At 40.3% G+C, this 27,698-nt stretch overlaps 1 protein-coding gene across 3 annotated transcripts in view; it reads right to left on the reverse strand.

Annotated features, from left to right (window-relative positions):
• Positions 1-27,698, reverse strand: part of stox2b (storkhead box 2b) — an 86,712-nt gene that overhangs the window by 44,602 nt on the left and 14,412 nt on the right. The window contains exon 1 of one of the 3 annotated variants that reach the window (XM_007253592.4): positions 9,435-11,612. The exons of the other annotated variants lie outside the window; for them this stretch is intronic. Within the exon in view, the coding sequence (XP_007253654.2) occupies positions 9,435-9,612 (178 nt within the window). The 5' untranslated portion in view covers positions 9,613-11,612. Of the gene's footprint in view, positions 1-9,434; positions 11,613-27,698 lie in introns of those variants that run through there. 3 annotated transcript variants of the gene reach the window in all.

Consider the following 27,698-nt stretch of genomic DNA (forward strand, 5'->3'; position numbering starts at 1 on the left):
AGACTTGCCATAAACTGTGGAAAAGCTGTGATGGGTCTGCAATACACATAGATCGCACGATTAACCCATCTCTCTCCCCAAGTGAACACCAGTGAAAGCATTTCGCTCATCTGGTGCTTTCACCCGTGTTTGATTATTTGCACAGATGCAGATGCACGGATGAAGTGCGTTTTGTTAAGCGCGGCCCAGCAGACACGTATTTCACACACGCAACACTGCGGAACGCTGAAGAGGCATCAGGCCCAGGCAGGCTGCTGCTAATGCTCTAGGTTGCTCTTCAATTCAGAAAACTTTTCAGCTGCATATCACTGAAACCACAAAGAATGTGTGGGGTGAGGCTCTGTCTTTCTTTTTCAATGGGTGATTTAGTGTATGTGCATCATAAAAAGAAAGTCATTCATTATTGAAATGAGTTTATGCATCTGCGGTTTACTCTCACAAACAAGTTTTTAAAGCTGCAAGTTCAAGGAGTTCAGCTTGATTCTTTTAGTATTTGCAAACTAAGTTGCAGACCTGCAAGTTTAGGAAGTTGAATGGTAAATGAAAGAAATTTTTATTTTTGTCTTTTGTTGTATTTGTTGAATTTCCAAAAGACTTCCCAGAAGAGCCATTCTTGTAGCTATAATGGGTTTTGTTCCCTACACTCTCAAAAAGGAGGTTACTAAACTGTCCAATGATCGGTTGTGATGGTGTGATGATGCAAAGAACAATGCAACACTCTCAACCATCTTTTTCATACCAAGATTTCTTAACTCGTGAAAAATAGTTTATAGCTTGTGGTGAAATGACTTTACTGTCTAAAGCCCTATTTAGATTGTATTCATTTTTTGTAAAAATGAATGACATTCTTACCAGTGTACAAAGACGCTGTCAGTATGATGTCATTGTTCGAATCCCAAATCATGCTGCTTGCCATCAGCAGCCAAAGTCCAAAAGAGCTCAACTGCCCTTGTTCTCTCTGAGTGGGTAGATAGCACATTCCTAGTGTGATGTTGCTCAGCATAGGCGTCTGTGTATCAGAGCGGAGGTGCTGTGTTTTCTTCAGAGTAGGGGTGGGCGATATGGCTCTAAAATAATATCACGATATTTCATGGTATTTTTTATGATAACAATACTTTTGGCGATATGACAACACTGAATTAGAAAAATTATTTAGAATTTTATTATTGCATGCAATACGATATGGCAAATTTTACCAGATTTGTAACAGAAGTCAATGATCCAGAATGTCATGATATTAGTAATGCACTCCAAATATCTCCATATATCCAGGATTAAAGTAAAATAAATATTACTGAACAGATATAATCTGTCTCTAGTAGATATATAATGTGAAATGAGAACAGGGTGAATTTTCCTTTTGCTAAAAACGGCAAAAAAGTAGTACCCTGATGCGATAATTAGGGGTGGGTGATAAGGCACGATATTTCAGGGTATAATATTGTTCATGATATTCTACAGTTTTGGCAATATTATCACTTACGATATGATATGGCACACTCCTACTTCAGAGTGTACTACCTAGCCAGTGATGCTGCATAGGCAGCAGTCCAAAAAGTGGCGGCGGCTGGCTTTCCATGTATTGGTAGAGGCATGTGCTATCCTTGACACCTTCCGTTGTTAAGGCATTACTAGGGATAGCGGGGACTGCCATCTCACAAGGCACATTCAGACAGGACTAAAGTCTTTACGTGATAAGGCTTAAAATAATATAATACAAATAAGAATATAGATGTATCTAAAATGTTCTATTCCTGTTACTAAGAAAAGCTTTAAACTTTAGATACTAAACATATTTTGGTCAAATACATTTAGGGTTATGGGAGAGTTGTGTAAACTTGTTTTTCAAGTTTAATATTCTGGACAGTGTTGCATGGCGCTCTAAATGACACTGAAAACCTTCCTTTCAGACAAAAATGTTAGAACCTCTGAAATTCTCCCGAAATGGTTATAATCACAATCCTTCCATTGAACCTTTTTTCTGGCTATCCTCACAAACCTTTCACTGCGCTACTAAAGACATGCTGCTTACTGCCGCAAATTAATGATACACTGTAAACCTATACTTTCACTAGCTCTCTCCCACACACACAGACACAATTTTCCTAATGGAGCTGGGCCCCTCTCCAAAAAGCCCCTGTCTGTATAATTTTCAGTTGTGCGATAGCCAGGTGAGATAACACAAGCCCAAAAACTCAACAACCAGAGAATGAAAACCCCACTGTAACTGTTATACATTCACACTGGAACGTTCTTTGTGTGCTGGAATAGCACAGTGGAGACCAGGGTCTTTAGATGTTGAAAGGTACACCCCGACACTTGGGAGGAACAGAGCCAAAAGAAGCCAGTCAAAACAATTATGTCGAAAGTCTAAAGCTCCACTTCATCAGGCTGCAGCTGTAAGTTATCAACCTGGTTGGAAACCTGAGTATGCTTCACATTAATACAGAGAATCGGGGCTCCGCAGCTGTGTGACTGACGGAGGCCTGTGCTCCCACAAGCGTCCAAGCATGAGGAACACTTCAAGCAACTGTCACTTTGAACACTGGTTAATAACAAAAATTGAACAATTTGCTGGCTTGGGATCTACTGCTCAAGAGATTAATCCCAACACTAACCTTCTGGCTTATGATCGACTACAACCCAACATAGTTTAGTTTCAACACCAGTTCAGCAGCCCTAATCCTTTTTCCTAAAGATGTACTTTCCAACCGTTTTATTCTAATTTCAAAACATCTACTATCCAGCAAAGTTTAATTCTAAGCCTAACCTGGCCTTGCAGTAATGTACTTCCTAACATAGTTAAATTCCATCTATAACCCCTCCTCATAGTGATCTACTGCCCCAGCACAATTTCAATTCTAACTTCAATTTCATTTCTGAAGATAAGTAAGTATTTAACACAGACAGTCCGGTATGTTGCAATTGGGATGGGTATTGCAACTGATTTCTTGAATTGATTTTGATTCTGATTCACAAGATCCTGATTTGATATTGATTCATTAAAGAATATTTCAGCTACAGTTAAAGATTATGTTCAGATTTACAAGTAAAGTTGTAATTGTATAAGGAACATTTCACTTGCCATTGTAAAAAATATTAGCACTTGTGTGATAAATAGGGCTTGTTCTCAAATGTTGCACATCTGCTTAAATGTGATTTAAAAGACAGTTGCCTATAATACTTATACATTTTATATCAGCTCTCTCAATAATGAGGTCTTATATAAAAAGATAATCTGTTTGTAAACTTAAAACATGACGTCTGATTTTAAATGTATGACTAAATGAGTATATAGATTTGTAAATATTTTATAAAATCGTTTATTGAGCAGAAGTGTAGTACAGCTTTGTCAAAATTTGATTAGGCTATCACAAATCAATTGCGCAGACAAAGTCTCAGGTAGTTCAGCATTACTGAGATATAAGAAAACAAGGTTTTGAAAATACAGCTACTCATTCTTAAACTGATCTTTTTATTATTACATTTTCTTCATTAAAACAAAACAAACTGGCTCTAAAACTGTTGTCACTACTTTTAAAACTCTGTGTTTACACTGACTCAAGTCACAAGAGACAAGACGCTCATGACGCCCCAAGTTTGTCTCTTATGTGTATTAACTCACGCCATCTGGCTGTAAACAACAGACAAGCAACTCTTGAGAGAAAGTTTTGGTAAAAGTTGGTTCATTATAGGGAACACTGTAAAGATTTACTTTTTCGTGAAACTATACTTCCATAATGACACAGCTTGATCTGAACTTAATGTTGCACATAAGGTCCTGCACTCTATATATGGTAAACAGTGAGACCTGAGAAACAGTGGAATAATCACATTGATAAGACAAAGCACAGGATGGAGCTTAGCCTTGCCGCTGCTTCAGCGTTGCCCCAGAGTCTGCACCGTTTAACTCTGAACAATGCTGCTGATTGTGCGGCCACTGCTTAATACTGTCAAAGCCAGTAACCCCCCCAGCAGGGAGCAGAGCAAAAGTCACAATCCGCAAGCTTACTCGAGCGGCAACACGCCACAACCACACGCTCAATACAGCCACGTGAGCTACAGCTAGTCAGAGATTTAATACTGAAGACTCTGAATCTGGGCCACTGGTGGGTATTAAACTTTTTTTTCATAGATTTGATGGTAGATAATTTAAAGAATGAGACATTTCCAGCTCTTTATTGTTCTCTTTTTTGATAGGAATCACCTGCAGAACCAGGTGCACAGAGGACTTCTGTTTTGGGTCACCAGTTTTGTTTAATTTCATCGTAGTTCGAACCTTTTTTTCTATGTCAAGTTTTTTTTTAAAGTAATAAACACTCAAAATTTTACTGCAACAGTGGCCTCATGCCTAACCCGCCCAAATCCAACAATCTGATGGTCAATAAAGTGTCCTTCAATACAGAGTCACCATTTCCAAGCAGGTTTACAGCACTGTTAAGTCAAACTTCACAAGATCTATAAATCAACACAATGTACCGTCCAAAAACAACTCAACAGGAACAGGCCCCGTCCCCTCATTTACTCTCATTCTAGGCTTTTGTCCTCCAAATCAAACTCCATAATGACCACATCATTTAACCTCCGACCCTCAGTGTTGCCAGGAAACCTAAAGAGCCCTTGAACCAATGCCGGACTTGGCAGCTCCGACCGAGCTTCCATTCATCCTTTTTCTATGTGTTCCCTGAAGCCGAAAACACTCCAGCGCTGCTTTTCTTCGCTTAAGTAAACTGACTGTAGCCGTTCTCATGCAGACCTGCATATATTTGAGCGGGACTTGTACCCCCACACTCACCAAATTATAAACTACAATTCACCCGCCACGCACGGCAAGTCAAGAGAAACTGACAAATTTCCGGCCCCAACATGTGGTCCACTCTACAGTGGAAACTGCAGCATTGCCCTGGCTCCAAATTTCAGCTTAACCCTTAGAGATTTAATTCTGACCATTTAATTGTGCTACATTACTCAAATGTCATTAAGTAATTACATACTTAATTACATATGTTATGAACTGAACTACAGTTATATTTTAGTTTTCTACATGCTGGTTCCATTTGCTGCACTGGCTAATGCCACATTCTAAAAAGTGCTTAATAAATTATTCTTACTTACATTAAAGTCTGGAAATGCTCAATATAACATATTCTCTCTGGGATACACACAGATCATGTTGTAAGGCGCTCGACAGAAAACCTTGCACATCAGATTAACTAGGCAGTGGCTGTGGAATCAATCAATTATATTTTGATTTCTCATGAGTGGGATTATGTTAGACAAACATCACTCTGGACCTTTAAAGTTCTAGATATGTCACTAACAGTGATTCCAAGGGTGCTTCATGCCTATCTTATTTGGTGTGGACTAATTTTCTTTAGTTAATAGGTTTGGTCTGACACTTAGGAAAACTCACGTAGGAAGAATATAAGTGCAGTTTGTGACAGCTCCACTATAACTCAGCTACTCCATGCAAGAAAAACTAACTAGCATTGAGACACTTTGAAATGTAATTTGGTATGTTTGATATAAAAAAATGTCAAATTTTATTTTTATTTAAAAGTAACATCACGTAAGAATTGCTTTTATTACATTGTTAAACATGATGCAACATATCAGGAAGATTCTGACCAAAAATGGTGTATGAGAGGGAACAGCAAAGGTTTTACTAGACTATTGCTATTAGCATTGCAAAAATTAGTCAGCGTAATCAACAATGTAGACTAAAAAATGGTCAACTTGGAATTTCATTGTTGACGTGTCATTAATGTGTGATTGACCGCGCGAGAGAGAGAGCGAGCATACGAGAGAAAAAAGGATGAGAGAAGCATCCTGATTGGCCTCTCCACAAGCTTACTGACCAATGAGGTTTCAGTGTGGGTGGAACTTGCAGTGCGTGAAAAGAGTGGGAGAGAGAGAACGATAGAAACACGCATACAGTGTAACATCAGTGCTGTGTCCATTAAACACAAACAAACACAAACAAACACAACAAATACTCTACAGCCTGTCTTTGCTAGTTCTGCAGAGTTTAAACACTGATTTCTATATTACCTTTGGTGAGTTAAATTACTGCAGAGAGCTGCTGAGGTGGTGTTTAAACAGGCTTCACTCCTTCTTTATAATTACTAACATTAAACTAATGTTAGTTGGATAGGTGTTATAAGTAATGTACTCTATCCAATCCATTAGAATTATGTTATGTTATAGAAAGTACAGACTTTAATAAAAAAAAAACACGAATTTCCTAGTCAAACAATCATTTCAGGGAGGTATTTCCTTAGAAAATAGTATGAAAAAAAAGACAAAAAATAATCGCGACTAATCAACTAATCGAACAAATAATTGGAAGATTAGTCGACTACTAAAAATAGTCATTAATTACAGCCCTAATTACTACTCATCACTTTCCACCTGTCTTTAAACCTACCTTTATTACATGCCTGATTTCCTGACATTTTGTCTTTTGCTTCCAATCTCCCCACTGCCACCAGTCTGGTCCCACCCAGCTTCTCAGGAATTTGAGGGAAAATACTACAATACCTGGGCCAACAATAGGCCAGTGTCAAAAAATTTCACTTTAAAACAAAAAAAATTACTTAAATTATTGCTGGCTAACAAAGCATCTAAATTTTTAAGTTTTTCTCTTTTCTCCAAATTCTTCTAGTAGAATTGCAACTTTCAATCAGCTGAACAAGCTGAACCCCAAGCAAAGCAAGAATACTGTTGCTCCATACTGACCAGATTAAACTGTATTCAGTACCCACCCAAATTCCCAAATCTCCTATTAGTAGGGAAGAAGAGGATATAATGAGGAGTTCTGCTGAGGCAGGAACAAAAGAATTTAATTTCCGAGCCCTGGTCTGGCTTGTGGGTAATACTGGCACACGGATCTGGGCTTTGTCTGTGGTGAGGGTGAAATTGAGGCTAGCAGGTACTGGAGGTGAGCATTAAGATTCAAAAACTGTTTGTTCACTGGTGGAGAACAGGGCACAGCATTCTGTAAAACAACTAAAGCTTTAAACAGCGAGCTGTATCCCTGTGCTCTACATACACTCCATATTAATGTTTACTCCATGTCCACCTGTCAACCTGGAACAGCTTTATATATCTGCTGCACACTAACCCATCGCAATCTGTTCAGTAACATGCTGATCCGGATGTGCACAAACAATCCTGCACTTGTTTTCAGCAGGCCATGCAAATGTCACAGACCCATTTGCAAAGAGATGTTTTCATATTTTGTTCCACATGGTGCAGGATTTCTGAATTTAAATAGCCTCTAGCCTCCTACAATATCTCCCCACCAGATGCTGCAACCGAGAGAGTGACAGTCCTAAAAATAGGTGACCCTCATCTCTGATGTGGCCATCAAATACCCCTCCAGGGCTTTAGCAGAATGCCACTACTTTACACCATCTAATTACTCACATGACAGAACCACGGCAGTGACCATGCTGGACACATATAAGCAACACACTGAAATAAATAAATCATTTCCAAAAGTTTCCACAGTACTGACCTAAAGTTGTCAGTTTAAAGACTGAAGGGCTCACAAACAATACAAACATTTAATTTAATGTTGCAGCCTGTAAAACATTTCACATCTATGTTTAATAGATATGGATTAAGAATGTATTTTACATATGTACAGTTTCTGCTGCTGTTCCCTAGACATGGATTACACCTAGTCTTGGACTACACATCATTATGAGAAGAGATTTTATATTTAAAGGAACATATAGTCTATGTTTTAAATGTTTAATATAACTACTAGGGATGCAATAATTCAAACAACTCAGAATCTGATAAGTCTTATGCTAAAATCATGTTTTTATTTTCAGTTAAATGCATTTAACAACATACAATATTTAAAACAATAGCTGACCTTTATAATCTATCAATTCAGCGCTCTAGTTATCATATTCTTCTGGCTATAAGGCGTACTTAAAATCCTTTAATGTTCCCAAAAATCGCCTTATAATCCGGTGTGCCTTATGTATGAATTTTACCAGTCAGGTTGTAAGGAGCAGTAAACTCTGCTAAAGTTCAGCAGTATTAGCATAAGATGCTAACCATGCAAAGCACTAGCTCTTTGGCTGTCCAGGGGGGAGGATTATTGGCCTGTGCCCTGATGCTAACCCCGGATAGCACTCCTGGAGCAGCATTAGCATAAGCTGCTAACCGCGCTGAGCGCTAGCTCTTTGGCTGTTCAGAAGAGGTGAGTATTAGTGGCATGTACCCTGCTGCTAACCCCTTGTTAGCAGCAGGGTACACTGCTGGAGCAGCATTGGCATTACTGCTAACGCAGCGCCAGCTCAGAGCCGAGTATATCAGACTGTAGTCTGCATTTTTATCATGTTTAAAAAAAGGCTACGTGGGATGAACCGCAAGCCAATATTGTCCTGTCTTACCGCAAAACTCAGGGTTCCTCAGTGTAGCTGAGCATCCAGGGGCAAGACCTGCCACTAGTGACTAGTGTTAAATACAATGTGCCTAATAATCCACTGTGCCTAATGTATGAAAACTTACCAGAAAATAGACGTTTATTGATAGTGTGCCTTGTAATCCAGTGCGCCTTATAAGCCAATATTGCAATATATGGTACAAAATGGTACTGTTCTATAAAATATGCCAACATGTAACAATACAATGTATCACATTAGCATACAGTTATAGCTAAAGTCGAGTATTGATGAAAAGGTGGCAAAAAAGCTGCCCTGGACATCTACACCTTAGTTAAACAGTAACTGTGTTGAGTTTAAAGGCACTTTCACACCTGCCGTCTTTGGTCTACAAGTTAAGACTTTTCAGTTAGGTCCAAACTATATTAGCTGATGTGAAAGGCAACCACAGTCCAGACTAATGGGCCAAACTAAAAGGTCAAAAACACTCTGAACTGCAGTATTAATATTTTTTTTCCCTGTTAATTGAAGATACAGTAAATCAATAGGACATACCTGTTAGCTAGAAGATGTTTGTCCCAATATAGTGTTGACTATGATGCAAATATGTTTCTCTAGGCCTACTTAGCTTGTAATTAAACCCATAAAGTTTAATTCTTGCCACTTGTTATTAATTGATGGGTGAACCATTCTCAGAACAAGGTAAAAATTGTGCTTCTGTTGGTTTTAAACATCTCAATACCACTGAGGAATTAGGAATAGGCCACTAACCAAATGCATCCAGCCAACAGTGATTTTGTGGGCAGAAAATTACCACTGATTAAGGTCTAAGTGAAGATTAGTTAAATTATGCATGGAAACAAATGAGTTCAACTTTACTTTTGACTTTATAACAACAAGCATGCTTACATGCTGACACTTCCACCACACGCCCCACTAGATATATTTATTGTACATCCTTAAGATTCTAAAAAGAAGACAATGCTTACTTGTAATAAGTAAGCACTGACTGATCTAGACAGGAACACCCACCTGCTGGCATGTATATCCTGGGAGAGTGGGAGACAGAGTGGGAGATGAAGTGCTTGGGGTAGTGCTTATGGAGCCGGTAGTCCTTCTCGCTGCGAGAGCGGGTGCGTTCCGAGGCCCGGTCTGAGAAGTCTGAGCTTGGCCAGGCCCGGCGCAAGGTGGTGCTGCGCGTTTTCTTCATGGCTAAGCCGGGACAGAGCGGTCACCCACCGCCCCACCGACTGCCTAATGCTGCAGACCTACACTCCCTGCATGGCAAGACCCTGCACAAGCCCTGCTTTATCTTTCCAGGCTTTTCTTTCCTTCTGGCCCTCTGATGATCCCGCATGCAGGGATATTCAAACAGGCAGCCTACACACAACACACACACTCAAACACACACACACACACACACACACACACACAAAACACTGCTCGCAATCAGTCCACCGGCAGATGCTAGGCTGCCTTAGTATTTGAAAAGAACAATGCACTTCTGCACAGTTGCTTGGATTTGTTGCTTGGAGATGTGTCCTGATAAGCGATATGTCTAGATTTGTAATCCAGGCTTTGGGTTTCCAGCCTCATGTGTGCAGAAGAGGCATGCACACACATACACACTCTTCCACACACTCAGGCCTCTCCAGCATGTGGAGAGGAGGAGAAGAGGTGCGTAGGAGGATTGGAAAGGACTGATGAAGGGACCAGCAAAGGAGGGGAAGGCGGGAAGGGGTGGTCTTGCTTTAGTTTGGGGGGTGCAAGAGGTGCAAGAGGGGGGCCTGAGTTAGGGTTTTGCAGCGTGAGAGAACCCAGCTTTCCAACAATAGCTCAATTCACCGGAGCTACGCTCCACTTGCTCTGCACACAAAAGAATGCCCCAGAAAACAAACTGAAGTTTGAAAAAAGGCTTCGGTGCTAGCGAGGAGGTCTATGCCAGTTGTTCTTTGTCTTCAAAATGGAGGTTCCCTGAGCCATGCAGAAAGAAACAGTGCAAAATAAAAACAGGTATCAAAAGGATCAACATAGATCCAAGGTTAGAAACCTTGTCCTGGCAAGAAACCCAATGGGAATAATTGGCTAAAGACTATGAAGTTACACTGACTTGCTGTTTTAAACTGCTTGAGATAAGAGGGTCAACCTTATATGTGTATGTAAATATAGCAAAATATATTGTACTACCCAAAATCCCATCCAAGAGTGCGCACTACAGTTCTTCCCTTGTACCCTATACCATTCGAGCACATTGCATTCTTGCAGGCAAGACCTGGCACATCCCCAACATGATCCAAAGTGCAAGTTACAAAAAGGTAAACACTGCTCGGTACGTGCAAAAGTGTTTTTGAGCGTGCTCAGCCGGACAGGACTCAAGTCACAGCCGGACGAAAGCTCCAAAGCATTGCACACCCTTGTTTGTCAGGTAGTCGTCTTCTCTTTCTCCAGGCTCTGTCGTCTGGTTCAGTTCAGCACTCGCAGCGTGCACTCTTTCTTGTGCCGAAACATGCAAACATCCTCACTTCTGCCTGTCACACTCTTTTCTAATGTAAGTCAGAGATGCCTGCAGAAAAGCTGCCTGGTGTCAGACTTGTCGATCCAGTCAGGTAAAGCTTCTGTACCTTCAGGGTCCTACTCCTGGCTGGCTTGTTGCCCGGCCTATAGCAGCTCAGCACCTTATTTACACACAGACATCCACACACATGCATAGCCTGCCAGTGTGCAGCTGCTAGCCACTGTTCTGTTCACAGAACGAATGAACAGCAAAAAACAGCTAATTCCTAGTTGGAACTTGAAAAAAATGGGACAAGCTCACTCCTCTTGCCTTTCCCATCGCTCTTTTGTTCCTTTCTCTAGACCCCCTTCTTCCTTGCACTTCCTCCACACTGGGTTGTCCACAAGCCCACAGTTCCCGCTGGTTCCCCTTCAGTCTTAGAAGCAGCTGCTGTACAGAAAGTTCCTCCGGAATGCAATTAAAGAGATCCGTCCACAGAACGTGGATACAGGGCATGGGGAGCAGGCAAACCACTGCTGTATGGAGCCTGCTTTTCTTTGAGTCTCTCTCTTTCTCTATCTCTCTCTCTCTCACTGACTCTCTCTCTTACTCTCTCACTTTCCTCCCTCCCTCCGTACCTCTCCTGACTGGAGTGCATTCGTGCAGCTGCTCGGGTCCTCACAGCCAATCACTCTCTGACAGCAGCCTATCGGCTTAGAGCAAGCAAGAAAGAGAGAGAGAGTGAGGGAAAGAGAGAGAGAGAGAGAGAGAGAGACAGAGGGGGAAGGGGAGCCACTTCTCCAGCCACACACTCAAACACATGCTGAATTATTTACTCTGAACTACACTGGGAATACAGTGAGACAGAAGAGTGTATAACTATCTGTATAACACACACTAGTCTATTTACTTTGCTTAAGCTTCACCTTACCAGGTAAGTCCCTTGATGTTTCCTGAGGCGAATTTCTAATCAAGATCCACAGTGGCTCTTTCACAAAACTTATACTAAACCTATACATCACTGACATGCCAAAACTGGTATTGTGTTCCATGACTTTTGCAATGTTGCATGGAAGGTTAAGAACATTGCACTGACCAATAAACTAGATATATGTGTTGGGTCACCTACACTGACTGTGGACATTATTATAGCCACAGACATAAAGCCATAAAACAACACCTCAAGAGGTGCAAGCTGGAGATATTACTATGGCCTAACAAAATCAAAAGCCTATGGACAGATTTTAAAAGAACTGTGCTGGAGTCTTTTGTAAAGACGAATGGAAGAGCATCTCTGGAAATTAAAGACCCTCATATGCAACAAAATGCATATACAATCTGTAATACTTGCCAAAGGGGTGTTCGTACTGATCTAACAAGGCCCCAGTTTTTTGCTTTGGGCAATTTTTCATTTTGCTACCTGAAGGCCATCACACATGGCACTAGTATAGTATGCCATGCATTTGTGATGTCCCCTGTAACTTTTCTCTTTTAAATGCTAATGTGATTTCGGTCAAAGTCGCTTGCCTTTTTTAAACAGACAATTCTAACCTGATGTCACCGGTCACAATTATTACCACCTATTCTCCTCTATACTGAACAGTATTCTACTTTACTCATAATACTTCAGAACAGGAAAAGTTATAAACAACTGGGTCTCGTCATCTTTTTGAGCTGTATATATATACAAAAACACCCATATATATACAAAAACACCCATATATACAGCTCTGGAAGAAATCTGAATTAGTTTCTCTGATTTTGCTTTTCGTAGGTACGGATAACTTTTCTCCCAAATTCCAAATAAAAATATTGTCATTTAGTGCATTTATTTGCAGAAATTGAGAAATAGCTGAAACAACAAAAAAGAAGCAGCACTTTCAGACCTCAAATAATGCAAAGAAAATAAGTTCATATTCATAAAGTTTGAAGAGTTCAGAAATTAATATTTGGTGGAATAGGCCTTGTTTTTAATTACAGTTTTCATGCATCTTGGCACGTTCTCCTCCACCAGTCTTACACACTGTTTGGGTAACTTTTTTGCCACTCCTGGTGCAAAATTTCAAGCAGTTTAGCTTGGTATGATGGCTGTGATCATCACTCTTACTCATGATTATATTCCAGAGTTTTTATGTGGTAAAATCCAAGAAAATTATATTTTAAGTGGTCTCTTTTCTTATTTTTTTTTTTCCAAAGCTATATATAACCTCATGTGAGGTCTCTGAAACAGACTGTAATATAAATTTGCATCATTTATGTAACTCTACTGGACCTTAGAAACTCCTTCTCTCGTTCCTTCTGCAGCTGGTCATTAATCATGGGGAGTATTCCCCCTCGCTGACCATTTGAGGGAACAGCATGAAACTAATGTTTTTCCAATAAGCCACAGGTCAAAGGGCGCCTGTCTATAATAAAGCACACCTCCTCCATCTTATTCTATCTGGTACAGGCTGCAGCCCCAGCAGTTCAACATAACACAAACAGGCCTTAAGGACCTCCTAAAACTCTAAAGCCCTTCTTCACAGGAGGACAACACACTGCAGGGCAGACATAGGGCAGATGGAATGGACCAGAAGATGTCCACAGAAATTCAAAGTGGCATTTTAAAAGCCAACTTCCTTTGCAATTAACACTGCAGTTGTCTTTAGAGAGAGGCCGTGCCTTGAAGACCGCAAGTGACGATGTCAAGAGCATAGAACTAAACTGGCTGTTCCTTATTTGCCTGTTGCTGGAGAGTGGCTTGTGAGTCACACGCTAAAGGGAAGTAGGCTGTGATGCATAACAGACTCTGGGTTTTGCGTTACAATGATTCGTAATGGAACAGTGCGCAGTCACGGAGGAGAAAACCTGCTGTAGGTCAACATCATTCACCTTAAGCTTCCTTGCCACTTTCTTGAGTACTGTAGTAAAGCCTGTATCCTGAGTTAAATATCTTAGCTAATTTGGCTTATCACATTATGTTAGGGTCTGGAGAAAAAGCTTGTTGGCAAATCTCATTTACTCTGTTAGGTTTCCATTCTCCACGAAATCCTAAGATAATATAAAGGATGACTGGCAGATTCAATTCATGCAATAAAGGTAAAGATTTCCTACAAGCAGAACAGGTCTGCAATAGTATCGCTAACCAAGTCAAAGCACTGTTTGTTTACCAAAAGACGGTCTGTCTGTATGCATCTCCAATTCTTGGGTCCATAGTTTTAAATACAAAAAGGTTTTTTGTAATTTTGATTTAATAATATTTCACAGTGGGTTATTAATGACAGGGTTGTGGGGTCAATAACCAAGTTCACCATGCTGCCATTGTTGGCCACTTGGCAACTCTTCTTCCAATAGTGCCATAGTGAAGGTTGTCCACCAATCTGGTCATGTGTGCTCACTGTATGACAGTGTATGTTGGTTCACTGCATGGGCAAGTTAAAGGTGAGGGTAAAATTTTACATAAAAATTTTATACAGTGATTATCTTTGTTTGTCTTTTTTTACATTACACGACATTGCATTTAGCAGATGCTTTTATTCAAAGCGACTTACAATTGATGAGTGCATAAGCAATAGAGGATGTAAAAATCCAAGGCAAAAATTAAAAACATTTAGCAGGGTCTGAAAGAGGGCAAAAGAGAGGATGAGGAGCAAGGAATGAGGTTAGCTAGTTTTACACTCATATTTAAAATAACAAAACTAACTACTTCTACACTAATACACACTTTAACATAACTAAACAATTCCATTAATCCATTCAATTTCATTCAATTCCATCCAATGCTCCCCCAGCCATCTTGGTGTGGCTTCGCTTGGCTTGGAATGTCAATCATGCTGTTAGTCTCCTTTGTCCAATAAATGATTTCTGTGGCCTGTAGACTGACGTCTGCAAGACGGCTCTAGTGGAACATCCCAGCCTATCTCTACGCTCATTTCATGCCTTGCAACCTCTGGACGGTTCATATTCCTCAAACTGCAGAGGCGTGTTTCTCTTTCCCTGTGCCTGGCCAGCGAGGGGCTCCCACAGGCTCTGCTCCTTGCGGTTCTTTCCTGACCCTGGTGCGGAGCCTCCTCATTGGGTCCGGGGTTTGCGTTTCCTGCCTCTGTTATGGCTCATGTTTCTGCCCGTGTTATGTCAGGGCCGACAGTGATGACAGGAATGCAGACGAGGGGCCGGGGTGCGCATGCTTCTCCTCCCAGGGAAAATTGACAGCGTGAACCCCGACCGGGCACTAGCCAAGCCGAAGCGGAGACGGGGGCTCTTCTCACCCGCTGACTTTATTGTTTCAAACATGAATAGGGCTTGGGCAAAGGATAGCTAGAGCGTTGGGGTGGTTTGGGGTTAAGGTTTGGATTAGACTCGGGTTACCCATTTGTGCCGGACAGAAGGATCTGTTCAGACTCTCTTAATCCTAATGTCTAATTGCTTGCATGGCCAGTACATGAGGCACCAATGAATGGAAATCAGCCTTTGTATTTTGAGGAATGATTCATAAAACTGGTATGTCTACAAGAGCAGAGACTACAGTCTCTTTAATATTGACCTGAACTCCCCCCTTCCACATCCCCAATCCCTCTCTACCCCAGACAAGGTAACCCTTCCATGCTCCTGCCACTCTGAGGGTTTGCTCACTCTCCTTGACCAAAATGCTCCATTGCAAGCTTATTTTCTCGCTCTTTCAATCAGGGAAGCTCAAAACACGCACCCAGTGTAGACGCCAGACTCTTTCTCTCACTATCACCACAAGCCCTCAGTCCAACCCCCTTCTCACCACAGCATACTGTACTTAATATCATGCTACTATTAAATCCCCCACAACTCATTACTGATATAGAACTGTATGTGCCAGAAACTGCTCCAAGCTATAGAATCAACTCTGCCAGGCCTTTTCTGTTTTTCTAACTCTGCTGAAATGCAGAACCACTCACTCTTAAAAATAAAGAAAACATGTCCTAGAAAGTCACTCTTAAAAAAATCACACTCTGTGTCACTAATTGAGCAGTTATATGACCTCATATTTTTGGTGTTAGTGTAGGAATTAGCTTGTCAAGCCTGACGGAAAACAGGGTTTCTTTTCCGCTCTCTAGCCATGCCAGCCAACAGCAGAACAGTAAAGAAATTAGTCTTAGAGCTCCAAAGCTGTGAACAACTGGTAGGAATACTTTAGTCACTCTGCTGTTGGCTGCCATATCTGGACATTCGGGCCAATAAAATTGCCAGTACTAAGTGAAAACTCAGAGAGTACAGATTCATCAAGGATAAGGAACATGTGGGACAGATTCAACAAGGATCAGACGTATGTTGAATAACTAACGTCTGCTTTGTACAAACACCAGAGAACATTATTCTGTCCTAATAGAAATCTGCATTAGAAACACACATTGTCATTACACAGCAGTACAACAAATAAAAAATAAATTAAAATGAGCACGGCCCACCGTTAATTCTCCAGAAATGTCTTGCTCTATTCACACATTTGTACTAGGGTGCTGGGGGATAAACTCCAAGTATTGTTCAGTACGACTAATGCAGACATTTGTGTTCACATATATAGGGTAATTTCTAGAAAAGTGTGGGTTATTTTGTGTGTTTGAAAGGCACTTAGCACAAAGAGAACAAACACCTGAACCAAAGGGCAGCCATGGGCTGCTCAATGGCAGCTTAAATACACTTCTAGTCCAAAACCCACTTTTATAACTTTTAGAACCATAGCTGCCTCACTCATGTTACCTTAAATTGGTTAGTGTATGTTTAAAAGAAACTGGAAAGTTGATTATTCCATGGTTCTTCTACTCCAGTGGTCAAGATCTTGGCCACTAGTCAGAAGGTCACAGATTTCATATCAGCCCCTGTGCAAAGAAATTACAACCACATTGCCCCAACAAGACTGTTCATGTGATCTAAATGATCTTACCCAGCTTTAGCATACTCAACTCTAAATTAGTAATTTAACTACTCAATGCCAAGAAACAGCTATTTGCTATATGAGGAACCTAGAAAAGTAATGCATTGATCTAGTGTATGTGTGTCCCCTCAGTGGCTAATACCACAGTACTGCCAATAAGGCCAGGCCTCCAGCCTCCTCATGCTGTAGCCCAGTTTCTGCAAACAGGACACAATTATGGCTCTTTAGTGAACAAATACACAGCTCGCCAAGATCTCTGCCAAACCACAACCCCGTGGCCCTGGGCCAAAGCTCAAAACCATGAAGAACATGCATGACTCCATCTGGTACCTGAGTGAACCCATGGTTTTAACCATTACGGCTCATTCCATAACTCCACAGGGAGTGTGGATTAATGATGTGTCTGATGAATCTGAACACTCATGGGTTAACATAACAAATGAAAGGCAGACGATGTATGTGGTATAATACGGACATAATGTAACGAGCGATTAGTAAAGAAAATAATTGCAAATTATTGTTCTTGGCTTGTACAGCAGAGCTAGTTATCCTATATACATTAAGTCTAAGGCAGAAATATACATTATAGAGAGATTTATGGTTAAAATACAAGCAAGCCCAGCAGATCTAATCACAGATCTTGAAATGATTGGACATAAACACACACTTCTACAAACATATGAATGTATGCAAACAAAACACCACAACTACATTATCTTTTATCTGATTTCTGTACGATAAACTGGCTATATTAAGTCATGGTGTGGATGCACCATTCCAACATTACGACACCACCGTTTTTATTCACCAGCTGCAGAAAAAGTCCAAATCCAGCAGGATTGGACACAACTCTCTGTGTTTGGCTTGGCGCCATTTTCTAGCTATCCATGAACGCGGTCTTTGGGGAAAGATAACGACCTCTATTGCACCCCCCCCCTCCCAAAACCACACACGCACACACACAGACCATCCATAATTCCACTGCACATCGCTCAAAAAAATGACCTAATATGAGGATCATCTTTTTGACAAAGTGCGGACAGAGCAAAGTAGCTGCTTAAGGAATACAAGAAAAAAGGCTCTAATGGTGTAGCCCTGGGTTGCCTTTGCCTCTACAAATGCTGTAACATTCACAAGCAAAGTTTTAAAACAATAAAAAAAGTTCAGATGAAGCTTCTTTTAATTCATTTATGCTGTCAATTTGGAAAACATACAAAAGAGACACCTGAGAACGCCTAATCAATTTCATGTTACATACATAAATAAATTAATAATTTAATTAAACATATATTGAAAGCTGAAGGAGGTAATTTAGTTTTAAAGTAATTTTTACATCCCAACATCAGCCAGTAAATGAAATGCTCTGATAATGGCAAAATGGTCAAGCCCACACGACTGTAAGAATACATCCAATCATATGGCCTTACTGCCTGTCTATCTTCCTCTTTCCCACATCCTGCCTACATGCATGTGCTTTGCATGTGTACTCACTTGTGCATCTGTGGAGTCTGTTATAAGGCTTTATATACACACACAGTAAACACCCGTGTGGCTTCACAACTTGTGGGAGTTGAAAGGCTGGTTGTTATTTTTCTGCTGGACAGATCAGATCAATTGTGGCATGTTTTGTATATGGGAGAATTTGTTATTTTTCTGAATTATTTATGCGTTATGTGTAAGCAAGCTGGCTGTGTTTATCTTGCTTTTAATGTACGTGCCTATGATCAAAGAAGTCTGAAGGGTTGTTTGATGGTATTTATCTTATGCTAGTTTAAACTGACTTAGAAAGGGGCATTTTACAAATTAGGCGATGTAGCAAGCTAGCATATTTGTGTTTATTTGTAATTATAAAAACAATATCCAACTTTAAATGTATAACAATTTATACAACAAGCATTGTGATAAAGCAGATTTACATAAATCCTCAGTGGGTTCCAAACAGTGGCAAAGAACCACTGCTTCAGAGCATAAAGAATAAACACTGAAATGAACCAAAGAGAACCTATCAACAGTAAGAATTACTAATGACTATAAACTGACAAGTGGAGATCATGATATGAATGATTTTACTATTGGTAGTTAATCGCTCCAACAATCAATGACAAACAAACCAGTGGTGTCCAGTCTTATACACAAAGTGTTGTGTGGCTGCAGGTTTTCACTCTGCCTGAACAACTGATTTAAAAAGTAAAGTAAGTTGTGCTGCTGATTGTTTAGATTGAAAATAGTAAAAGTGTAAAATATAAGAAGACCTAAGAATAGGTACTCCCTTAACCTGACAATCTCAGATTTCAACACAAATGGTAAATACGGTTGATTAAAGAAAATAAAAAGTATATAGAATGTGTAGGTTATAATAAGGGCACTGCTGTCAGACACTTAAACATTTACACCTATATGACCTCAATGTCTAATATCTGCACAAATGCTTGCCTATTCTATCTCGTTTTAAATCCACAGACATATTTTACATAAAGCATATGTAACCACACACTTGTCTGAAAATGCAGAAAGGAAAGGGATGTTCTGATCATGCTTCTGATCACATTAGGAGATCAGAGGATGGCATGTCGCTGAACTCTCCTCGAACTCTGGCTCTGTAGCATGGGTGAATTTATGCAACTAGGTCGTGTGTGCAGGGAGATGGGCTTCGCTTGCCGCCGCCCGCTGCTCACACACTCCGATGCTTCATTAGGGAGCCCGGCACCGGCATTTCAAACGGAATCCATCATGCCAAGGAGATTGAAATCCAAGCAATTAAAGGGACACCCCTCTGTTCCTCAAAGACGCTGGGGAGCGAGCATAAAGAGATATCTCTATTACTCATGCCTCGAGAACGGCGGCCATGACTTTGTCAAGCTTAGTTCCTGCAGTCGGCACTATGGCTTCAAACACGTCTTCATCACTGGCACCAACTACAGGGGACACTGAGGTGCTTGCTCCCAAAAAGGAAAAAAGAGGGGGCAATACTCTAGCGCAAACTTGGTAGTAAGACAGAACACAGTGAAGAAAGTAAAACTTTTTATCAAAGTTGCAGTTCATAAAAAAGTGATGGAAATGAGTGGAGCAACTGTCTAAGCGTTGGTGTAATGATCATGAAATCTTTGGTTTAATCTGCTGTGACGACCAGACAGAAAAATGTAACTCACCCCCTCTGGGTGGGTGGGATGGCTCTCCCTCACCCCCTATCAATCACTAGCACCACTAGCCAAAGTGGGTGTCTGTTAGCTGAATTAAAAGGACTACTAATAAGTGTCCTTCTTCAAATTTAAGTTCAAATTTATTGTTATAGCTTTTTTTTTTTTTACAACAAAAGTTGTCACAAAGCAGCTTTACAGAGAAAACAGGTCCAAGTCTCTTATAAGTGACAGCCACAGTGATGCCAATAACCAACTTCTGCCTGTGTCATTTAAATAGCAACAGTGATTCTGAATAAATCAACACTGATGGGCGTGGTGATCTGGAAATAAGGTGTGTTCAGGTACATTTCTGGCACATTGCTAACTTATTGATGGAAAACACAGGTGCACAATTGACTGAATACAACCTAAACAGACGTCAACAGTTAGACGTTCATTGCTCTTTTGGTGCGTCTAGGTAGCTGTGCAATAAAAAAATAGCAATCCGCCAAAGTCAGAACGCACCTGGCTCTTGAAGGGAATGGTGAGCAAGTGACACGCTGATTGGTTTATTTCACATCATGCTCAAATCTAACCACACCCATGATTAATTAAGAGAATTAGTATATGCCTTTTGCACATTTCGAGCTGCACGAGGTGTACTTTTCCTTTTGTTACGATAGCAAAGAGACACACCCTACATCAAGTTGCATGGTGCATGATTTACAGATTGCCTATAGTTTGCTAAAAAAAAGTTTGCTAAAACACTTCATAACAAATATTAATGAATTACTGTTTAGCAGGTTTTGTTTATTGTAAAAATAATCTAGTTAAAAAAGTTCTAAAAGCACTCTTAACTAAATCAAGTATGGCCAAACTTGTGGTGTGAATTTGAAGAAGATTGGAGTAAGTCAAAAACCTCGTCCTTGTTTTTCAATTGATATATACCCAGTATTTTTTGGAACTGGATGTAGTCTGACTTAACTTGACACCAGTTAGGCCTGTCACAACTTAACTAAAGTATCGTATTATATATGGAAACATCAATCAGTTTTTGCTAACGTCAATATTTGTCATTAGTTGTGTGCTTGTGTGTTGTGTTTATATCAAAATATATGCCAGCAAACTTTAAGCATTAAAAAGAGCATTAAAACATTTACTACCAACTTCTGACATAAAGTAGAATTTCCAACAATACATCCTTCCAATCTCCCAAACTATTAATCAACATATGCCAGAGGCATACAGTGTTTTTAAAATGATGATAATATAGTTTTTCACAATTATTTTTGAAACGTTTTTGTAACAGGCCTATTACCAGTGCCATATAGTAAAGCCAGTGCTCGACTGGTGGGAAAACTGTCAAGTCTCCTTGTGGGCTCAGTCACACTGCTAGCCAAGGCTAATCATGGTTTTGAAACCAGCACAGTGCCGACAGCGTTATGCGTAATGTTATAGTAGACCAGGATCTTAATGAGCTCGCCATGCACTTGGAGAGACAAAATAGATGTCTATCCAAAATAGGCCTCTAAAATTTAACTGCTGTGAACTGTGGGCTGTCTGGTAATCCTAAAACCATTCCATCTGCACCCCCATATACACCCCTCCCAAAACACACTCCAACACTCCCACCCTCCACACTGTCAACCCCAAGCAATGACACACAAATAAGCCTTCAGCTAGGGTTACTGATAGCTCAATATCTGCAGCGCTTTCATTGTGTCCTTCCCTGAGCGCAGAGTCGTATGTGGGTACTGGCCATCTGCCCGGTGAGGAAACATCATCGCGATCTGAGCAATATAATATTTGAGTAATTTATTCCCAGCCTCTGAGGCTAGGCTCCCATCTCCGGCAGATTTAAGGGTCCCTGCTCTGCTGTAAGTCAGGCGCAGACAGCCTGGAAGTGGGCACTCTCCGCTCAGCTGTGGGTAGTTTGGAAACACATTAACTGCGGCCGAATGGAGTGACTTTAAAAGAAAACAAACTCTCTTTCTGTTTTTTTTTTTTTTAAGCTTGGCCAGTACGGATTTTAAATAGCAGATTCCTTTGTGGTTTACACATGTGCAAACAGTAGAAATTCAGGAATGTTTCTGGATTGTTATTTCTTTTTTTTTTTAAATGGCCTGCTCCAGGCAATAACACATAAAGAGAAATGTATGTCTTCATTAGCAAATTGACACAACAAAAAATAAAAAGAAAAAAAGCTGAGAGCATCTGTTTTCCCAGTTGATGTGAAAGAGGGAGAGAAAGAAAGAGAGAAGCAGAAGAGAGAATTTCCATGATTGAACTCGTCTACGGCGCACATGTGAAAGAGCGAAATACCCAGCAGCAAATTGGCAGCACGATTGTCCGGAACTCACTGCAATCACTCCTTTAATCAGCTACAATAACACTGCTTTCTGGATTCAGACTCACTGATGACTGTGATGCGTGGGTGGGTGGCTTGTTGAGTGCCAATAAGCATGGAGGCGCTCTCTGCATGAATAGTAGGGGTGGGAATCTTTTACTATCTCACGATTCGATTCGATTCCGATTTTGGGGGCCACGATTCGATTCAAAATCGATTTTTGATTCAAAACGATTTGATTTATAAAAATTTATTGAAAACTTATTGAAAAAAAAGCCTCCAAAATATACACTGGTCCTGGAGAAGGTAATGTGTTACAAAAACAATAAAATGTGCAGGAATGTGGGTCTTCAGTGACAGAGGAATCACTGGGATATCACAATGACGTTAATGAACAATAAATAAATAATAAATAACACTGCTTTATTACCAGGCTACTAGCGGTGGTGTGTAGGTGACGCTGCTGGGCTGATGTGATGATAGCAGTGGAGCGCTAAAGTTCAGGAGCAGCTGCTGATTAACTAGTTAATTTTAGGCCGTTGTATTTCTTCAGAAAGGGGGCAGGAGGTGGAGAAATTAATTCATATTGTCCATTCCTTAATTCCTCTGTGATGGGGAGCTGAAATTAGCTCTGATTAGCTTATTGTTATTTTTCCGTTCCGCCTTAAATGCTGCAGCCCGCTGCCACCTGTAGCGTTATTTAAGGTGGAACTGGAAAGTTAGCTAGTTAGCTAGCTAACAGAAACTGAAACTAACTACTAGCGATCTTTTTTATGCTTGTTATGAAGCATTCTGCCATAAAACATTGAAACTACACGTTAATCTAATGTAATATAGTGCTTGTTCTGCCATCTTACCGGTGATTCTCATACACCTACGCTCTGTGTGGGTCTGACGGTAAGTTCAAACTGCAGCGGCCACGGTCGCTTTGGGCAGTGGGAGGCGGAGCGAAAAACGCTTCGTGCCGCTGCAGTGTGAACTTACCGTGAGGGGTAGGGCCAAGGGAAGAAATGGGATTGGACCTTAGAATCGATTTTGGGACATTTTAAATCGATTCTGAATCGTAGTAAATGAGAATCAAGATTCTTATGTGAATCGATTTTTTGGCACACCTCTAATGAATAGTGAAGAATCTACGAGAATGTCCAGGCTCATGTTCAAGATCAATATCACTGCAGACCCCATCATCATCATCATCATCAACATCATCATTATCATCATCAATAATAACATCATAAGTAGTTGCTTTCCATCTCAATTCAACTATTTTATATATGAGACTCTTCTGCGTAGACATTCTGACCCTGACAATTCTATTGGTTTTTGGAACTCCCCTAAACTTTTCAGACTCAGTTCTGCACAGACAATATGCAAATATATTAACATTTAAGATCTTCAGCTCTTGTGTAAATGTAAAAAAATACATTTACACAAAAAGAGAGACACTTATGCCCTTTAAAACACTTCTTTTCATTGCCACTTTTAACAAGCCATGCTACTGCACTATTTAATCTACAAATAATAAATCTATAAAACAAGCAAAAATTACTTTCAGAGCTGCTAGTTTGCTCCTGCACCTTTGTCCCTCAGATCCTTGATACAGCATTTCTTTCTTATCTGCTCCACTTGGACTTCTGAAATTCATTGCTGGATCTGCAACCAGTTGACAATCCTTGATCTTAGGTCTACTACTCACAGTTTTATATTACATTTATGCTCTGAAAACAACATGCCATTTCTAAACCAATGATCTGAGACCACACAGCATGACCCATTGCAAAACACAATCGCAGCAAACAATTCTCCTGGCTTTCAGCAACTGTAACAGCCATCATGCATTTTATAGTGTTCCTCTGTTCACAGTTCTAAGGTTTACAGTATTTTCTATTACTTGCAGAACCAATTTTTCCAAATGCTCTCATAAAAATGAAGCCCACCCGCAACAGGCAATCCCGTCGCTGACTAATGCTCTAAGCTCGCCAGATTGTACGATAAACCCTAAATGCTGGCGTGAGAAGTTACTGTGAACGTTATGCTGGGTTGTGTTTCCCGAGAGAAACACTGCTTTAATGAAAACCTCACCAACTCATTTGTTCTCGCTAGAAATGAATCCAGCGAGGCTGGGCTCTGTCAGACACATTGGATTACAATGTGTTGTGTGCTTAAGGGTGTAAACTGGACATTTTTACAAAATGACAGCTTAAGAATGGCTGCATCGCTCTGGACTGGGCCTTGTACTGGCAAAAACTTTAATATAAGATACATATCATGATACAGCAGTTACAGTTCACACTGTACACTGCAATAAAAGAAAAGTTACATTCTCTAAACATCAAGAATGGTGGGGACTGGACACTGACTGGACAGCTGGATGGACTGAGATCAATACTGAAAATAGGTCAACATATGGATTTTTCCTACTATCAGAGGGGCTCGCCTCTTTGTGCCATGCCAAGATGAAATCACAGTGTTCAGCAGCCAGTGCTTAATGTTAAACCTGTTAAGACAGTTTGAACACTGATTTAAATCTCTGGCTTAGTCCAAAACTTGGACCAATCAGGTTCAGTGTTAGTCGTTCATTGTTTCACAGTGTATGCATTTAATATGACAGTAAGTAAACTTGGAACTGGTCCTGGGATTGTGAAAGCTTTGCCAATTTTTAAATAGACCTGTCCATTTCAATAGTTCAGGGTCAGTTAACGCAAATCTACAGTCAGTTAAAGGAAGTCTCTTCTGGATTCCATCAGAAACATCTTGCCTTGTTTAGCTGCATGGTGTGTCAACAGACCTTCTGTGAGAGAAACAACTCCACAGGTGTTTCAACACTGCTGGTTGCAATGGAGCACAGACAGTATTAATATGGGTGGGGGGACAATGACTAATTTGTGGTTAACAAGCTGTATGCTGTTATGTAATCTCTGTAGTAGATATCAACAAAGAAACTAGAAAAATATTTTATTACTGTGACACTATAGATAAAACGTACAAAATGTATAAATACGCATAATAAGATAAAATTAAATTATGTAAAATTTGCACTGCACACAGCAGCACCAGGAAGTCAATCTCCGGAATATTGATTTCACCTGTTCCACCCACCATATATACACCCTCACCTAACTCACTTTTTGTCAATTTTTAATTCTCACAATTCCAACCCTGATTTCTGCCTGCTCTCTGATATTTCCTTGCCTGTGTATGACCTTTGGACTGATTAACGTTTGTGGTATGTTTGCTCCCTTTTACTGCTGTTTACTGGTGTTGACCATGCGTGTTTTGATTACTCTCTGATTACTTTCTTTAATAAAGTGTCTTATTTGTATCCGCGTGTGTCTGAGTCCTGTCCAGCCATGACAAAATATGTCTTAGGTCATATTCATGCAGAAATATAGAACATTCTGAAGGTTTACAAACTTTCAAGCACAACTGTATTTAAAAACATTAAATCAAAACATTGACATACTTTGGACAAACTGGAAGGCAAAACAAGTGCTTTGGACATCCCTAGCACACTTTATATTCAACAAGAATAAGTTTGTTTGAGACCACCCTGAATACCAGCTTAAGAGAGCAAGTGGGAAGGCCCAAAAGACTGAATAAAAAAAAATGAAACAAGTGAAATAAAACAAAGAGACTGAGTAAGAAAGAGAGAGGGAGATGCAGAGAGAGAGAGAGGGAGAGCATCGTCTTCTCGTATTCTCCTGAGTGTCATTCCGCACAGCCGCTGCCAGGGGTCAGCTAAGCAAGCCATTCATAAACGTGGGTCACATGGCAATATCCAAACAAAGAAATCTGAGGCCTTTTTTCATCCCACTTCTCTGTGAAAAGGGCTTTCTGCTGGAGGAAGCCCCGGAAGCACTGCTGCTGCCTCACTGTGCCCTTCGGATCACTCAGAATGCCTTTCAGATGACACATGGCCGAGGCTGGAGCAGTAATCCCGCAATGAAAGCAGCGAATCTGTGCTCGGCATTCAAATGTGTGGCTGCAAACAGAGAATCTGGCACGCAATCAGGGTGGACACAACAAGGCAGAGGTGGCTGACCCAGCGAGGGGAAGCGACACTGTTTTACCACGGGCTGAAAGTGGGTCACATTCGGCTGTTATAGATTATCTATGGCATTTATCAAACAAGAGAGATTATTCAGTAGTGCTGAGAGGATTACACTAGTGAATCTTTCTGGGAAGAGACGCAAGGTTCCTGCAAACCCTTTTTTAGATCACTGACGTCCGTACCAGACAAAACACAGAAAGGGAATCGCAAATGAAAATAACACCAATATTGTTGATATTGATTAGGTGGATAAGTGAGGTAACTGTTGAATAACTGTGCATTCATAACTTATTTTGACTGAACTGATCCCTTTTTCAGAGTACTCGTCTGGAAAAGTACCTTTTAGCCTTTTTTTGCTGATCCAAAGGCACAAGTGATCTAGATAACCACACTGCTGCCTGCTCCAGTTGGCCTAGCATTAGATTTGAGCATTTTCTTTGGTCTCTTTTACATATTTTACCAAAGTGGTTTATGAATTTAGCCTGGGGTACTTAAGGTCAAGCTACCACAGGTTACTTTTAGCAGATCTATGACAAACACACATACACAACTGTTTATCTTTACACTACTTTTCTTTACAACAATTTCTTAAGCAAAGACCAGACATGTAGACAACCCAGACTTGAGTAAAAGTAAAAGTGTTCTATCGAAAAAAGTGACTTAAGTAGAAATGATTTTTAAACACAGCACCGGAGGAAGTACTAAAGTACTCAACTCTTTTCATACTTAAGTAGTGTAGATAGTGTACTGTAAAATGTAGTACTTAAGTACTGTAAGTAAACGTACAGTTCTGTGTTAAGCAGTTATTACAGAAAGCAGTGGAAAGTTCTCATAGTAAAAGGCAGAACATGAGCATTCTTGCATATACGCAGTAGCTTTAATACAAAACTAAAGTATCAAACTTCAGACACCTTGCAGACTGCCATAATTTATGTAGGAATTCCTTTATCTCTGTCCCTCTGAACTTCCTTAGACATGTTGGTAAACAGTACTCTCAAAGAGTGTAACATGTACAGATCAAAATACCTTAAGCGCATTCCCCAACCTAACAGATATCCTCCCTAAATCCATGCTTCAAGGTAGGATCATTTAATCTGCATTCACCATTCTAGTTTTACGTCTTCATATCTAACCTCAAATTAAACAAACCATGGTTTCGTTTTACAATAAATACAAGAACCAGCCATTATAAAGGCTGGGAAAAAGTGGTAGAGGAAACTTTAGCTGTCATGAAATGTACACACCAGCATCACCTTCATGACAGTTCTTTTTTCAGCATTTCACCGGAAATGAGGCAAAACCCATGCTATTATCAGGTTCACATTTCAAAGCCATTGTTCTTTTACACCTGAATAACCCATCGACACCTTAATGAAAAAGATTCTGTCTCTGCATGCCCTG

Source organism: Astyanax mexicanus, chromosome 2 (genome assembly GCF_023375975.1).
Source record: "Astyanax mexicanus isolate ESR-SI-001 chromosome 2, AstMex3_surface, whole genome shotgun sequence".
Classification (NCBI taxonomy): Eukaryota; Metazoa; Chordata; class Actinopteri; order Characiformes; family Acestrorhamphidae; genus Astyanax; species Astyanax mexicanus.